Source organism: Pygocentrus nattereri, chromosome 6, assembly GCF_015220715.1.
Source record: "Pygocentrus nattereri isolate fPygNat1 chromosome 6, fPygNat1.pri, whole genome shotgun sequence".
In the NCBI taxonomy this organism is placed as follows: Eukaryota; Metazoa; Chordata; class Actinopteri; order Characiformes; family Serrasalmidae; genus Pygocentrus; species Pygocentrus nattereri.
Genome location: NC_051216.1, coordinates 13,762,754 through 13,778,236, shown reverse-complemented (window position 1 = coordinate 13,778,236; position 15,483 = coordinate 13,762,754). Strand labels below are relative to the sequence as shown.

The following is a 15,483-nucleotide window of genomic DNA, read 5'->3' as shown; positions in this document are numbered from 1 at the left end:
TCCTTGCAATTCTACGCTGAGGAACATTTTTGTGATGTCATGTCAGTTAGTTGTAAAATGCTCCTCAAGCTGTTTTAGTACTATTACCACCCATTAGTATCACTTACTTTTCCTGCCTTTTGTTGCCCTTCTCCCAACTTTTTTGAGATGCGCTGCTGCCATCAATTTCTAAATGAGTTAATGTTTTTCATGAAATGGTAAAATGTCTCACTTTCAACATCTGATACATGTTCTGTGATCTATTGTGAATAAAATATGAGTCTATGAGATTTGCAGATCATTGCATTCTGTTTTTATTTACATGTATTTACATTTTATACAGCATCCCAACTTTTTGGAATTGGGGTTGTAATCCACGGGGGCAATCAGATGTCATTTTAGAAACAGAAAAAAACAAGTCCTGGTTTAAATAATCCAAGGTTTTTGTTTATTAAACAAATGTGGCTCCATCACACACTCACCAAACCAGGCTTTTAGGATCACTTATTAGGAGCTGGCAGAAGGTGAACTCTATCTGCAGTCCCGACTCATAGTGGGGAGCTTTGCCTGAATGCCCTTCAGCAAGGCACTTAGGACCAAATAGCTTTAAAGCTTCTGGAGAACGAAGGCCGCTTTCTCACTGTAAGAGATATCAACTGGTTTGAGCGTGACGGCTCTGGCAAGATGGATTTTAAAAACATACATAACTTTACTTTTATATAAGCCTGTGAAGCCTGAAATGTAGCGAATTGATTCATGAGAGAGAGAGAGATGGAGATAGAGAGTGAGAAACAGAGAGAGAAACAGAGAGAGACAGAGGGAGAGAGACAAAGGGAGAAACTGGAGAGAGAAGGAGAAGATACAAAGAAAGAGGAAAGAGAGAGGAAGATGAGAGAAAGGATGATAAGAGAAAAAGAGACAGAAGAGAATGAGAGATAAAGAAAGAAAGAGGAGATGAGAGAGACACAAAGGGAGAGAGGAAAGAGAGAAGAGAAAGACAGATGGGGAGAGAAAGATGAAAAGAAAGAATAGAAAGACAGGGAGGGGAGAGAAAGATGGAGAGAGAGAAGAGAAAGACAGATGGGGAGAGAAAGATGGAGAGACAGAAGAGAAAGACAGACAGGGAGAGAAAGACAGAGAGGGAGAGGAGAAAGGCAGAGAGGGAAGAGAAAGATGGAGAGAGAGAAGAGAAAGACTGAGAGGGAAGAGAAAGATGGAGAAAGAGAAGAGAAAGACAGACAGGGAGAGAAAAAAGGAGAGGGAGAAGAGAAAGACAGACAGGGAGAGAAAGATAGAGAGGGGAGAAGAGAAAGACAGACAGGGAGAGAAAGACGGAGAGACAGAAGAGAAAGACAGACAGGGAGAGGAGAAAGACAGAGAGGGAAGAGAAAGATGGAGAGAGAGAAGAGAAAGACTGAGAGGGAAGAGAAAGATGGAGAAAGAGATGAGAAAGATAGATGGGGAGAGAAGGGTGGAGAGGGAGAAGAGAAAGACTGAGAGGGAAGAGAAAGATGGAGAAAGAGAAGAGAAAGACAGACAGGGAGAGAAAGATGAAGAGGTAGAAGAGAAAGACAGACAGGGAGAGAAAGATGGAGAGACAGAAGAGAAAGACAGACAGGGAGAGGAGAAAGACAGAGAGGGAAGAGAAAGATGGAGAGAGAGAAGAGAAAGACTGAGAGGGAAGAGAAAGATGGAGAAAGAGAAGAGAAAGACAGATGGGGAGAGAAGGGTGGAGAGGGAGAAGAGAAAGACTGAGAGGGAAGAGAAAGATGGAGAAAGAGAAGAGAAAGACAGACAGGGAGAGAAAGATGAAGAGGTAGAAGAGAAAGACAGACAGGGAGAGAAAGATGGAGAGACAGAAGAGAAAGAGACAGCGAGAGAAAGACGGAGAGGGAGAAGAGAAAGACTGAGAGGGAAGAGAAAGATGGAGAAAGAGAAGAGAAAGACAGACAGGGAGAGAAAGATGAAGAGGTAGAAGAGAAAGACAGACAGGGAGAGAAAGATGGAGAGACAGAAGAGAAAGAGACAGCGAGAGAAAGACGGAGAGGGAGAAGAGAAAGACTGAGAGGGAAGAGAAAGATGGAGAAAGAGAAGAGAAAGACAGACGGGGAGAGAAGGGGGGAGAGGGAGAAGAGAAAGACTGAGAGGGAAGAGAAAGATGGAGAAAGAGAAGAGAAAGATGGGGAGAGAAAGATGGAGAGGGAGAAGAGAAAGACAGACAGGGAGAGAAAGATGGAGAGGGAGAAGAGAAAGACAGACAGGGAGAGAAAGATGAAGAGGTAGAAGAGAAAGACAGAGAGGGAAGAAAAAGATGGAGGGGGAGAAGAGAAAGACAGACGGGGAGAGAAAGATGGAGAGAGAGAATGTAAAGACAGATGGGGAGAGAAAGATGGAGAGGGAGAAGAGAAAGACAGAGTGGGAAGAGAAAGATGGAGAGAAGAGAAACACTGATGGGGAGAGAGAGATGAGGAGGGAGAAGAGAAAGACAGAGAGGGAAGAGAAAGATGGAGAGATAGAATGTAAAGACAGATGGGGAGAGAAAGATGGAGGGGGAGAAGAGAAAGACAGAGAGGGAAAAGAGAGATAGAAAGAGGGAAAGTGAGAGAGAAGATGACTCTTCCATTTCCACACGGTGCTGAGAGAAAGAGAGAGTGTGAGCTGATTAGATGACTCATCTCTCTCGTCTCTGAGCGCCTGCCCTCTCTGACAGCATCAGTCTAGCACCAAATCCATTAACATACAGTATTTGAACTCTGCTCCCATTTCCATCAGTATTATTACACCACACTCACTGTGTTTGTGGTCCAGGTGAGGAATTTCATAATCACATCCAGGCCAAAAAGTATAATATCATTACATTCAGAGCAAAAGTTATGTGATGTGAGAAGAGGTGTATTAAAATGTTAGCGATGAGGTGATAAGGCATGCTAATGTTAGTTTATGCGATCCTGGGTGATTTTTCTCCAATGGAAAACTGCAGAGGGAGGTGTGAGCTTTTTCTAGCTCCCTACAGCTCACCCTCTCCACTCCACTGTGTGTTGGTGACAGCGAGTCTTAGAAATCAATGTAATTACTCACATTCAGGACAAAACTAGTAGATTCACACAAAACCCCTTTTGTTGGAAAAGACTGAACTTGCCATTTTTCTCTAGTTCTGTTACAGAATCACTGATACAGTCTGCAATACATGTGTATGCGTGCACATGAATTTAGCTCTTTGTGGGGACCAGATGTCTCCACATTGTCAGAAAAAACACACTGTGGAGGTACTTTTGAGTCCCTCCAGCTACAATCAATGTAAATGTACCTTCAAAGGCACAACAATGGTCTCAAAGCCCAATAGTGTACATTGAATAAGGTACATGCATTCACTTTCCCAGGAGTAACATGCATATCTGCACCTTTTCAAAGCCTAACGTTTTAAAACAGAAATATAAAACACAAAGCCTGGAGCCAAGACACAAATTATGTTCCTTACAAAAAGGTACTGAATGGTACCACCAAAGTGATGCGAGGGATTCCACCCCAGTGACAGTTTAGTATCTTTTTTCTGAGAGTGAACAACAGTCATTGTGGGCACATCTGTATACTCTTCACACCGAAAATGCCTTTATATTGTCTATAAAAGCTGATATTTTGGTTGCTAATGTTGAAATTAGCATAGCCTGGAATTCCAGGTGTCACGATTGGCCCCTCCCAGTCCTGTACGTGTTTGTTTTGGTTTATTCCATGTGCATTTGTTTTGGTGTTCTAGTCCTGTCCCTTGTTTGGTTACTTCTCCCCTGATTGTCTCCACCTGTTTTTCACCTGTCCCTCGTTATCCCTGTTGTATTTAAGCCCTGTGTTTGTACTTGGTCTTTGCTGGTCTTTGTATTGGTCTATGTTTGATATTTGCTTTGTTTCTCTGTGTTGTTGGTTGTATTCTGGTTTTGTCATGTGTGTCCCACGATTTCTCCGTATTGGCTTTATGACCCTGGACTGTTCTGACCATGACCCTGGATTTGCCCTCAATAAAAGTCGCTTACCTCCGCACATGCGTCCGCTACCTCGCTCCCCGTTACACCAGGCAATACTGCCTGGATTCAAGTAGGCACTTCTGTAGAATATTGACTGGATTCATGTAACCATTTCTGTGGAATATTACCTGGATTCATATAACTGCTTCTGTGGAATATTGTCTGGATTCATGTAGCAACTTATGTGGAATATTAACAAGATTCATGTAGATACTACTGTGGAATATTGCTTGGATTCATGCAGCCACTTATGTGGAATATTGCCTGGATTCACATAGCCACTTCTGTGGAATATTGTGTGGATTCACATAGCTGCTTCTGTGGAATATTGCCTGAATTAATTTAACCACTTCTGTGGAATATTATCTGGATTCATATAGCCACTTATGTGGAATATTGACTGGATTCATGTAGCCCCTTCTGTGGAATATTGCCTTGATTCACATAGTCGCTTCTGTAGAACATTGCATGGATTCACGTAGCCACTATTGACTGGATTCACGTAGCCACTTCTGTGAAATATTGCCTGGATTTATATAACCACTTCTGGGAAACACTGACTGGATTAATGTAGCCACTTCTGCGGAAATCTGTGTGGATTCACATAGCCGGTTCTGTAGAATATTCCCTGGATTCATTTAACCACTTCTGGGAAATACTGACTGGATTCACGTAGCCACTTCTGTGGAATATTGTGTGGATACACATAGGCGCTTCTGCGGAATAATGCCTGGCTTGATATAACCACTTCTGTGGAATATTGACTGGATTCATGTAGTCACTTCTGTGGAATATTGACTGGATTCATATACCCACTTATGTGAAATGTTGACTGGATTCATATAACCACTTATGTGGAATTTTGTTTGGATTCATATAACTACTTATGTGGAATATTGTTTGGATTTATATAACCAATACTGTGGAATACTGCCTGCAGTCCAATTCACATTTCTGTATAAATGTGGTTTTTAGCCATGTGACAATATTTTGTCAATTTTATCAGACAATAGACTAACTTTTTCCATCAGTGTACTCACAGCACACACTGAAAACAATTTTGCTTTGAATTAACATGATTCATACGTGTGAGTGAATGCATAAGACTTATCAACATAATTTTACAACTGTCTTATTCTAGCAAGAATTGTGTGAATGTAACACATTTTATTCATGTACAATGGAGTGACACTAAACATGCATTAAAGCGCCATTTTCAGTGCACATCTATCATATGCTCTCTCTCTCTCTCTCTGTCTATGTCTGTATGCACGTGTGTGAGTATGTGTATGTGTGTGTCTGTGTGGGGGTGTATATGTCTGATTTGGCTATGGGGACAAGTGTTTGGGGATTATTCTGCCTGGGAAAAGTTCTGCTCCATCGTGTCTATACTGGTCACATCAGCCTGAATGAGACAGTACACAAACATAAGTCTGTTTTTATAAAGCAAACAGAGCCCTAAGGACTGTGACACATAGAGAGAGAATGAGAAAGAGAGAGAGAGAAGTAAATAAACAGAAAAGCAGGAGACCAAGAGAGAGCAAGAGAAGAAAGGGGGAGACTGTGAAAGAGAAGAAGGAGAAAGAATGAAAAAGTAAAGAGAAGGAGAAAAAGAATGAGAAAGAAAGAGTATGATAGAGGAGAGAGAGATGATCAAAAAGAGGGAAAAGGGAGTTAAGGATGTGAGAGCGAGAGCTAAGAGAGAGAAAAATAGAAGGAGAGAGACAGCAAGAGAGAAAGAGGGGGAGAGACAGTGTGAGAGAGGATAGAGAGAATGGATGAAAAACTAAAGAGAAGTAGAAAGAGAAGGAGATAATGATAGGGAGGGAAAAAACGGAGCAGGAGAGAGAAAGAAAGAGAAGGGAGTATGACAGAGGAGAAAGAAGATAAAAGAGAGTGAAGGATGAGAGAGAGCATGAGAGAGAGAGAGAGAGGGGGAGAGAGAGAGGGAGGGAGAAAGAGAAAGAGAGAGAGAGAGAGAGAGAGAGAGAAACAGAGAGAAAGGGAAAGAAATACCCAACGTACTGAATGGAAATGTATCACTTCAGAGAACACAGTTCCTCTGCTCCACAGCCCAGTACTCCTCTAGCTGACATTTGCCATTGGACATAGTGACCTTAAGCTCATGTGCTGCTGCTTCAAAATGTCCCATTCTATTTATTAATGCTTCTCTATGGGAACTATATACATTGTGTGCACAGTTGACCTGTGTCAGCAATGAGTGCAGCCTAATTAATTTATTCAGTAATTAGAAGTGGTGTCTGGACACTTATGGATATATAATGCATAATGGCATATTGGAATGTGAATATTGCCCCATTTAAATGCTACTTCTAAGAGAGAGAGAGAGAGAGGGAGAGAGAGAGAGAGAGAGAGAGAGAGAGAGAGAGAGAGAAATATAATGGCATGGTCCATGTACACTCTTAAAAAAGATGGTCCTTCAAGGGTTCTTGTGAAAAGGCAGTAGTTCTATATATAGAGCCATGGACGCTCAACGCACAGTTTGCATGATTAAATGTTTCTTTGCAGGGTGATATTTTTCTATAGATTGGTGAAGAAAGTGTTGTATATGGTTCTATATAGAACGTTTTTGTAAATGGTTCTTTATTGCCTCAAAAGGGTTCTTCTACTGTTAAAAGCTTGACATTGTAACAATAACGGAAGCAATTTTGGTGCTATATAGATGTAGAACCATTTTGGTGCTTTAAGCATGCAAATGGTTCTTTGAGTGTTCATAGTTCTATACAGAACCATTGTCCTTGAAGAATGTGTATGTACGTTGTGTCATAGTCTGTTTGTAGTGAGTGTATGAGGGAAACCAGCAGTGTTCACTGATACTGTGAACACAGTGTATATGCACATAAATTATGGCCGTCTGCTTGTGCACTGACTGACCTGCTGGAGGACTTGCTCCCACTCTGCATCCTGATTGCCTGCTAGGGGTCCTGATGTCATTCTGTAGAGAAGGTCCTCTCTCAGTTGGTACACTGGATCTACTGTGGCCAATTGAAAGGCCTCACGCTCCTGCTCCAAATGCAGCTCTACACACACATGAAGTCTTTAAGCTAAACAGACAATTTTGAAATGATAAATTCATTAAATGATATTGAAATTTTTATTCCATCAGCTCTACACAATTAGAGTATAACATGAGCTTGAGTTTCTTATTTTTATGCACATTTATGCAATGCTTCCTACATGTTAAAGCTGTGCTTTGTACTATCTCCATACTCTCTGCCAAAGATCATCTACCGGCGCAGCATGATATCCTTTAGCTGCCTGCAGTAGTCATTCAATACTTCCTTCTTTGGACTTAACAGATAAGAAACTCTGATCAAAACATAAGACGTAGGCTCCACACTGCCCTCTGGTAAGCAGAGTTCAGACATCTCATGGTTCTTCATTACGACAACATTAAAAGAAAACTTGCATATCACAAATTCAGCAAGATGCTTTTAAAGGCTGCCTACATATGTGGTACATCACACATGTATAAGCACTGAATAGCATATTTATGAAGCACTATTTGAGTATTTATGGCCAGCATGCCAGCATATACTAGTAACCACAAAATGACATAAGATGTTCTATGAAGTAAATGATGCTGCACTGATGTAAGGCACCTTAAACTAAAGTGATGGACAATTGATCAGTTTTAGAAGAATATTGTGGAAGAGAATTCCCAAGTAAAAGAACATAGAAGGAAGGTCTAGTTTAGAAGTTTATATCAGTTCTTTGTAGCTCTATATGAGTGAAAGTTCAAAATCCTCACATCAATACAACATCATTTACTTCAACTTATGGTATCTTGTGGCATAAGTTGTTCATAAAGACTTAAGTATTGCTTTAGAAATATGTCATTCAATGTTCATGCATGTGTTATGATGCCCTATACAAGTTTATGAAACTTTCATGGCTATTTGAATATTCATAAATTCTGAACCACCCTAATCCAAAATTGAGCTGTAGAAGACAAGTGGCAGAAATATTTCCTTGGAGCAATGCCATAGAATAACCACTTTTGGTTTTATGAAGAACCTTTAAAAGCATGGTTCTTGGTAGAACAATGTTTGTAAATGAGATGGTGTTACATACTTTTTCAACCCCTTAAATTGCAGAACCTGTATGTGGGCCTACACTCCAGTTCCTTGCTCTCATAACTACTTCATTTACATATTAGATTTGTAGTAATTACTGAATAATTCATAGCAGTTATTGAGTAATATGTCTTAATAATAAAACAATACTCCAGCTGAAGCAACTGTCTACTGGCTTCTATTATGAATGTGCAAGCTAACAGGCTTTCTGTTCTTTTATCAAGAACAGGGAAATGCATTGAAATAATTGTGTGAAATTACTGATCAAACAATCAGGAGCAGCAGACAGTGTTTACATTAAAACACTGGTGAGCTTAATCTGGTTTTATGCATTTATGATCCCTTATTTTAAAAATAAAATAAAAGACTAACACGATCCAAAGTTTATCTCCATGCATATCGTGCACAAAAAATTGTGTGCCCTGCCCGGGAGGGTCACCGGGACCTACCCCTGGAGCCAGGCCTGGGGGTAGTGTTCCACGGCGAGCGCCTGGTGGCCGGGCAGTCCACGTAATCCGGCCAGGCTCAGCCCGAAGAGGCAACGTGGGGAGGCCATGTGGGCCCACCACCCGCAAGGTCCAGCATGGGGGAGCGGTGCAGTGCCATATTGGCAGTGGGAGATTGCGGGGAGGCCCTAGGTGGCCTAGGTCCCTGCAGCAGAAACTAGCTCTTGGTACATGGAATGTAACCTCACTGGGGGGAAAGGAGCCGGAACTTGTGCAGGAGGTTGAGAGGTACCAACTAGATATAGTTGGGCTCACCTCCACCCACAGTGTTGGCTCTGGAACCAAACTCCTGGATAGGGGTTGCACTACTCAGGGGTTGCACAGGGTGAGAGGCGCCGGGCGGGTGTGGGGATACTCACAAGTCCCCGGCTGGTGACCAGGCAGTTGGAGTTTGTCCCGGTGGACGAGAGGGTTGCCTCAATGCGAATTAAAATCGCAAAGAGGAAAACTTTGACTGTTGTCTGTGCGTATGCACTAAACAACAGGTCAGAGTATTCGGCCTTCTTGGAGCGAGTGGGCGGGGTTCTGGGAAGGGAGACTTCAATGTTCACGTTGGCAATGACTGGGAGACCTGGAGAGGCGTGATTGGGAAGAACGGCCTGCCTGATCTAAAGCCGAATGGTGAATTGTTATTGGACTTCTGTGCCAGGCATGGATTGTCCATAACGAACACCAAGTTCGAACACAAGGATGTTCATAAGTGTTCATAAGTTCATAAGTGGCACCAGAGCTCCTTGGGTCAAAGGTCAATGATCGACTTTGTTGTCGTTTCATCTGACTTGGGACCATATGTTCTGGACACTAGGGTGAAGAGAGGTGCTGAGCTGTCAACTGATCACCATCTGGTGGTGAGTTGGATCAGATGGCAGGGAAGACTGATGGTCAGATCTGGTAGGCCCAAGTGAATAGTGAGGGTGTGCTGGGAACGACTTTCAGAGGCCCCTGTTCGGAATGATTTCAACTCCCACCTCCGGGAGAGCTTTTCTCACGTCCCGGAGGAGGTAGGGGACATGGAGTCTGAATGGACCCTGTTCAAAACCTCCATTGTGGAAGCTGCCAGGTGTAGCTGTGGCCAAAAGCTTGTGGGTGCCTGTCGGGGCGGTAACCCAAGAACCTCCTGGTGGACACCGGTGGTGAGGGAGGCCGTCAAGCTGAAGAAAAAGGCCTTTAGGGACTGGTTGGCCCGAAGGACTCCCGATTCAGCAGATAGGTACCGACAGGCAAAAAAGGTTGTAGCTGCAACGGTGGCAGAAGCAAAATCCAGGGCATGGGAGGAGTTTGGTGAGGCCTTGGAAAAAGACTTTCGTTCGGCCTCAAAGAGGTTCTGGACAACTGTCTGGCAACTCAGGAGGGGTCGGGGTGGGTGCGCCCAAGCTGTATTCGGCAAGGGTGGAGAAACTCTGACTTCGAATGAGGCTAATTTCATCGGTGGAAGAAGCACTTTGAGGAACTTCTTAATCCGAGAGACGTGCCTCCCTCACGGGAGTCAGGGCCAGGCGCTTCTGGGGTGTCAAGTTCCATTTCCCTGGTGGAGGTCACTGAGGTAGTTGGTAAGCTCCTCAGTGGCAAGGCACAAGGGGTGGATGAGATTTGTCCAGAAATGCTTAAGGCTCTGGATATTGTGGGGCTGTCATGGCTAACACGCCTCTGCAATATTACATGGACCTCAGGAACAGTACCCTTGGACTGGCAGACTGGGGTGATGGTCCCTATTTTTAAAAAGGGAAAGTCTATGGAAAGGTGCTGGAAAGGAGACTCTGACCGATAGTTTGAGGAGGAACAATGTGGATTCCGTCCCAGCCATGGAACAATGCATCAGCTTTTCACCCTCTCACAGATTGTTGAGGGGGCATGGGAGTTTGCCAACCCAGTCTATATGTGTTTTGTGGGCTTGGAGAAGGCTTATGACCGTGTTCCTCAAGATATCTTGTGGGAGGTCCTCCGGGAGTATAGGGTGCCAGGGCTACTACTCCGGGCTATCCAATCTCTGTACTCCCGGAGTGAGAGCTGTGTCCGTATACTCGGCATTAAGTCAGACTCTTTCAGTGTCAGCGTTGGACTCCGCCAGGGTTTTGCTCTGTCTCCACTCTTGTTCGTGATATTCATGGATAGGTGAATAGGTGAGTCTTAGGGCGTAGCCTGGGTCAGGAGGGCATTATGTGTGGAGGCCGGAGGGTGGCGTCTCTGCTATTTGCAGATGATGTTGTTCTTTTGGCGGAATCACATGGATGCCTCCAGCGCTTGCTGGAGCGGTTTGCAGCTGAGTGTGAAGCGGTTGGTATGCGGATCAGCACCTCTGAGTCTGAGTCCATGGTCTGGGTCCGGAAAAGGATGGCATGCCCACTCCAGGTAAGGGGAAAGGACCTGACCCAGGTGGAGGAGTTTAAGTATCTTGGGGTCTTGTGTACGAGTGACGGGAAGAGGGCTCGTGAGATCGGCCGTAGGCCGGGACAGGCGGCAGCAGTAATGCACCGTAGTAGTGGTGAAGAGGGAGTTGAGCCAAAAGGCGAAGCTCTCTGTTTACCAGTCGATCTACATCCCAACCCTCACCTATGGTCATGAGCTGTGGGTAATAACCGAAAGAACGAGATCGCGAATACAAGCGGCAGAAATTAGCTTTCTTCGTCGGGTGGCAGGCTACACGCTATGCGATAGAGTGAGGAGCTCGGTCATCCGGAAGGAGCTCAGAGTAGAGCCGCTACTCCTCCGCATTGAGAGGAGCCAGCTGAGGTGGTTCGGGCATCTGATCCAGATGCCCCCTGGACGCCTCCCGGTGGGGGTTTCCAGGCACGGCCTACCGGGACAAGACCCCGGGGTCGCCCTAGGACCCGCTGGAGGGATTATGTCTCCAAGTTGGCCTGGGAGCGGCTTGGGGTCCCCAGGAATGAGCTGGAGGAAGTTGCGGGGGACAGGGTCATCTGGGATTCTCTGCTCTCCCAACTGCTACCGCGACCCTATCTGGACTAGTGGTCAACGATGATGGATGGATGGATGGATGGATGGATGGATGGATATTTTAAAAATGTGCACTAAGAATTGGTTTTCTTGATATGGTTTAAGCCTAGTCATGGACTAAATTACATTGATTCATCATAATATCATAAATTCAACCAACATCATTATTATAATCACTATTACATCTCTATTACCATACTCTAGTAGCTCACTCGGAACATTTCCGTTCTCCTGGACCTCCAACCTGCTTCTGTTCAGAAAACTCCTAATATCTGCCTCTGCTCTCTCTCTGTAATGGGACAAACATGCATCACATCAGGAACTGCCCACACAGCAGCACAGATGGCCAGGCCTGGCTCTCAGCTTAGTCACCAATACAGCATGTGGTTAATATACGTATTGTGGTTGCAGTGATTGTGATCATGCAGTGTTCTTGATGCTTGAAAGCCTCTGTAAGTGCAGTAGAAAAATCCAGCCTGCCAGATGCTGGGATTCCAGACTGGGCCTTTAAAGGAGCTGCAACAAAAGGGCTACATTTGAGGAAACACACTGATATTGAGAGATTTCACCATTGAAAACAAAGGGAACGGCAACAGTAGTTTTCCCAATCCTTGTTCTGGCATAAGAATTAAATAATTCAATATTAATTTCTTATGTCTACCTCAATTAAGCAAATAGAGATACAGTGCAAGAGTTATATTTATGTTATAGATGAGTGTAATAAAACTTTGCAGGCTCTGGCCATTTAAGGGTTTAATTATGATAAAATCCCTGCAAGGATTCTGTTAACATAAATAAACTTTACTAATAACAAACCTTGGTATGAAGAGCAGGTTTTGCCTAAATAATGATTTGACATTTTTCTTTTCCAATGTAGAAGAATAGAATAGAGTAGAATTTACAACCATTTGTCAATGTGCTTGCACGCTGTGAAATTAGACCTCTGCATTTAACCCATCCGTGCAGTGAAACACCAACATACATGCACGCTAGTGAACACACACACTAGGGGGCAGTGAGCACACTTGCCCGGAGCAGTGGGCAGCCCTATCCACGGCACCCGGGGAGTAATTAGGGGTTAGGTGCCTTGCTCAAGGGCACTTCAGTCATGGACTGTCAGCCAAGGAGATCGAACTGGCAACCTTCTGGTCACAGGGCTGGTTCCTTAACCTCCAGCCCACGACTGGCCCCCTTTAGTCACGACTGAATGTGCTGTCAAAAGCACATGAGACTCCTTTGGCCCAAACGTAGTTTAAACACATGAAAGGTTTAAGTGCTGATGGGTGCTGACATCATAACAAGAGCATAACATGAGAAGGTTTGGCATTATTCACAAAATAGTCCTGTCTTTATTATTGTCACAAATATGTATTTCCTCTGACTAAACCTGCCTAGTCTTTAATATGTTAACTAGTTGCAAACTGACAAAGGAGACATGCTCATTTGTGCTGAAAACCTTTTAAAAAGTTAAGTGTACCCAAACTTTTAGCTGCTAGTGTACATAATTGTGTATGAGAGAAAGTGCACATGAGAGAGGGGGAGAGAGAGAGAGAGAGAGAGAGAGAGAGAGAGAGAGAGAGAGAGAGAGAGAGAGAGAGAGAGAGAGAGAGAGAGAGAGAGAGAAAGCCCCCTGCAGGTCTGTAGCGGCATGTGATTTGAGAAGGGCAGTGATAGCTTTGGGGTAATGAGCATGTGTGAGTCAGGCAAGGTTAATGGGGTGCATACATGTGGGATTCAGTAACAAGCAAACGGCGTGGACACACAGACACACACACACACACACACACACACACACACACACACATATCCTCCCACGAACCCTGACGTCCAATTCATTAACACCATCCTGCAGTATGCAGCAGCAGAAAGCTCTAGTCTTCCTGCTCTGCACATTTGACTATTTTACCTACTGTAACACCCCCTTTAACGCTTTGAACACTGCCTTTTTGTGGGCCAAGGGGTGTGGGAAAAAACTTTTGGGCCTTTCTTTACTTTCCTGTAAACTTTATGCATCTGCCTCTTGTCTCGTCTCATTTCCCTTTGCAGAACCTGTCACCATATGACTGCAAATTAATATACTGTAAACAACTGAGCAAAGTTTTAAAATGCCTCTGCATCTTTGCTGTTCAAAGCTGTGGTTGTGCTGTGGTTGACTACTATAGGACAGAAACATTCTTTTTAAGCCCACTAAAATCCCCTCAAAAACACTCATTTATCCAGCTATAAAATAATGAGAATAATGGAATAATGGAAAGATTCTGTTTTTAATGTGTGCTTTATCCAGGCTGGAAGATGAAAGTCTATTTTGGCTTCGGTTTGAAGTGAAACATTTATATTTCCGTAGTCGTGAGAACGTTTCAACACAAAAAACGGGACTGTTGGACAGTTATTTACAGGGGTAAATTTCAAAACACTGTAAAATTACAATGAATGTAGGTACATCATTTCTATTTGGCAACTGCGGTTACTACAGCATAATGCTTCCTTTCTATTACAGGCACTAGTACATCTTCAGAACCCACCTTCACTTCCAAAACACTGGGTGAATTTGCTTTCCATGTTGCTGCTGTTGTTCCTTTTTGGTTTTCCTTGCATTTAAAAGCATGATTTGTGTTTTTAGCATCTTTATTTGAATTAAAAATGAAAGTCTAGCTCTTCTTACAGACTGCGACTGGACTAAAGCACTGACAGGGGTGGTAGGGGGTGGGCAATGGATGGGCGACAGAATGAACAACGCATTGCTACTGGCCCTGTACCTAAAAATAATATTTAATAATTATTTAATGAATGAAGCATTACAATTCTGAATCTTTAAGAAAGTGTAAAAGTCACTTGCAAATTAACAACTGATATTTTAAAATGAAAAACTGAATAAAATCTCCAGCGCTTGAAGGGTTAAGTAAAAAAAAAGAGTAAAAATAAAACAATACTTGGAAATCTTCCAAAGAAGCAAGGTGTTCCCAGACTTTTGACAGGCGATGTACTGAGACCTGTCCATACATTAATTTAACACAAAGTACCTGGCCAACATGACAACCACACCAAAAACATAAAGAATAAAGCATAAATATCCCCAGGGCTGTCATGTAAACTCCATGAACCTCTATAAAAGGGTTGCGCCTGACAGCTTAATGTACCATGGTGAAGAACCTTAAAATGGCTTCACCTGGAGCTTTCTCTTTCAAGAGTGTGTGCCCTTATCTCTTATCTTCTTCCTCTTCCCTGAATCTACTTTCCTCTCCTATCATCTTTCACTGTTTTTATCTCTCCTCCCCTCCACCTCCTCCTCTTATCCACCTTCGCTTTGCTATGTACATTTTTTCTCTCTTTCCCTTTCTCTCCGCCTCATCCCAGCTTTTCCTTTCCTCCGGCCAAAAAAATGCAATCAGTTGCCTTGCCTCATCTATCTCGCCCCGTTTTGCCTGAGTGGCCAGAGCGCAGCTCCCGATCTGCAGCAGAATAAAGTATCTGACTGCCTCATGATGATGAGCCTGGGGCCTTTTACAGGAAACTTTAGAGTGTCACCTTCCTGTGAATTACTCCTCCTGCAATTCGCAGCTACCTGTGAACTACAACTCCCAGTATCCACCACTGTGAACATCCACAGGCTGTCCATCGGCCCGAAGGGTAAAATAACCCATTCTTTATTTATTTTGCTCCTAGCAAACTTCTTTAGCTTTACACTGGAACTGTGAAGCTAATGTAGCGAACAAGTCGTGTGGTTTCTGACCCTGATGGATAAAGTTCATGCTTTCAGATGGAGGCCAATACTGCTTCCATGACTCTTTAGCCACATTAGCTTTGTATCTCTGGTCTAAAACTAAAGAAGGAAACTTAAGACTTCAAACATGTCTTGAAGCTGATTGGCTACATTTTTTTGCAAAACTGATACATTCTTGTGTTCTTTAAAGCTGCAATATGTAAGTTTTT

General features: G+C 43.5%; 1 protein-coding gene across 3 annotated transcripts in view; it reads right to left on the bottom strand.

Annotated features, from left to right (window-relative positions):
• LOC108423893 (coiled-coil domain-containing protein 148) overlaps positions 1–15,483 on the bottom strand; it is a 115,147-nt gene that overhangs the window by 78,244 nt on the left and 21,420 nt on the right. For 2 of the 3 annotated variants that reach the window (XM_017691515.2, XM_037539020.1), the window contains exons 6-7: positions 11,748–11,842; positions 6,891–7,036 (exon numbers count right to left, since the gene is read on the bottom strand). In XM_017691515.2, coding sequence (XP_017547004.1) covers positions 6,891–7,036; positions 11,748–11,842 — 241 coding nt within the window. The remainder of the gene's footprint in view (positions 1–6,890; positions 7,037–11,747; positions 11,843–15,483) is intronic. The other variant, XM_037539019.1, reaches the window with a different exon arrangement.